Source organism: Galeopterus variegatus, unplaced genomic scaffold (assembly GCF_000696425.1).
Source record: "Galeopterus variegatus unplaced genomic scaffold, G_variegatus-3.0.2 Scaffold11119, whole genome shotgun sequence".
NCBI classification, from domain to species: Eukaryota; Metazoa; Chordata; class Mammalia; order Dermoptera; family Cynocephalidae; genus Galeopterus; species Galeopterus variegatus.
The window spans coordinates 40453-42094 of NW_007737230.1; the positions used below are offsets into that span (position 1 = coordinate 40453).

General features: G+C 61.6%; 1 protein-coding gene across 1 annotated transcript in view; it reads left to right on the forward strand.

Moving 5' to 3' along the window:
• GNB1L (guanine nucleotide binding protein (G protein), beta polypeptide 1-like) overlaps positions 1–582 on the forward strand; it is a gene marked incomplete at its 3' end in the record, with an annotated part of 19866 nt that extends 19284 nt beyond the window's left edge. Inside the window, exon 5 of the mRNA XM_008594594.1 lies at positions 361–582. Coding sequence (XP_008592816.1) covers positions 361–582 — 222 coding nt within the window. The remainder of the gene's footprint in view (positions 1–360) is intronic.
• Between the last annotated feature and the right edge of the window lie 1060 nt (positions 583–1642).

The following is a 1642-nucleotide window of genomic DNA, read 5'->3' on the forward strand; positions in this document are numbered from 1 at the left end:
TTTGGGCAGGAACTGGTGCACGCATGTGCCAGACAGCAGACGTGGCGAGAAGTGAGGCCCGGCTGGGGCTGCTCCAGGGGGCTCTGTGGCTTCTAACCCCATGTTTCTTGGGGTACCCCAACAGCAGCCAGGCCCGCCCCATGCTGATGATGTCAGCCATCAAGGGGGTGTGTGGGAGGGCGCTGGGGATGCAGAGCCTGTAAACTGTCACGGCCACGTGCAGACTCAGGAAACAGCTCCCTGGCTGGGCCGCCCCCACCCAGGGCCCAGCAGGAGAGGCAGCGTCCCCAGAGCCCCTTCGCTGGAACTCACTGGAGTCAGGGCCCTTCCGGGAGCTAATCGCTCCGCTGTTCCCCGCAGGCCAACTCCAGCCCCCGCCCACTCCTTCTGGTCGGCTACGAGGACGGATCGGTGGCCCTGTGGGACGTCTCTGAGCGGAAGGTGTGCAGCCGCATCGCCTGCCACGAGGAGCCCGTCATGGGCCTTGACTTCGACTCCCAGAAGGCCAGGGGCGTCTCAGGCTCCGCAGGGAAGGCGCTGGCTGTCTGGAGCCTGGATGGGCAGCAGGCCCTGCAGGTCAGTGTGCGGCCCCGGACTCATTTATCCTGCTCTGCACTAACAGTCTGATAGGCTGAAACAATATTTAGGCATGAAGAGGAGTTGTTGCAGATCCCTGGCTAATTCATCACTCGGAGGCGGGCGCAGGCGGGCCTGTCCGCGGCGGGCGCAGGAGGAAGGGGGCGTGGGCGTTGGCGAGCCGTTCACATGGTTTGGGTTTCTCCCAGACCTCGGGTTAATAGCAGTCGTGTCTTGTCCATCTACAGAAAGGCACGTAGAGCCCAGGAATACTCAAACCCCTTTGTAAAAACTCAGAGGAATTTGGTCAGTAAGGAACTGATTAATCAAAAAAAAAAGGAAAACTCCACGGAGCCACTGCCCCCTGTGGTGGTCTGCGAGCCGGCCTGAGGGAGGACGTTGTCACGGGCAGCAGGAAGGCCCACCAGGAAGGGTGTGAGGCCTCCCGGCCAAGGGGGCGTTGCTGAAGACCTTCCCATGATGTCTCCTAAACTCTCCCAGCCAAGGGTGCCATGACTCAAGGGACACCTGGCGTCTGTGGCCCCAGTGACAAGCACAGGGTGGCCTGGCCTGCATGCTTGGCCCTGTTTGGGGTGGGAGGGATGATGGGGGAGCTCCTGCCCAGGCCTTGCTCTGGTGGAGGTCTGAGGGGTGCAGGTCACAGGGCTCCCAGAGGGTGGCCTGAGTACATGTCGGCTTCTGGGGGTGGGTGAAGAGCCCCATTTGCCAGAAGTATCTGAAGACTGAGGCGTGACCATGACCAGTGAGTGGCAACTCCTTCAAAACAGCTCTGGGAACACAGGTCTGGTTGGGGAGGGATGCAGGTGGGAGCTGTTTGTCCCTCTGGGTGACCACAGCAGAAGCAGCAGGAGGCCTAGCTCCCAGCCTCACTTGTGCCCTGAGCCCCAGAGCACCAAAGACAGGGACTGGGTGCCACCCTTCTCTGTGGGGTTGTGGTGGTCCAGCTTCCCCACAGAACAGGAGGCTCCAGAGAGGGCAACACTCCCCATCCACTGAGATTGGCGAGTCTCATGCCTTCCACTCACCCAACATGAGCCCCCGTGGC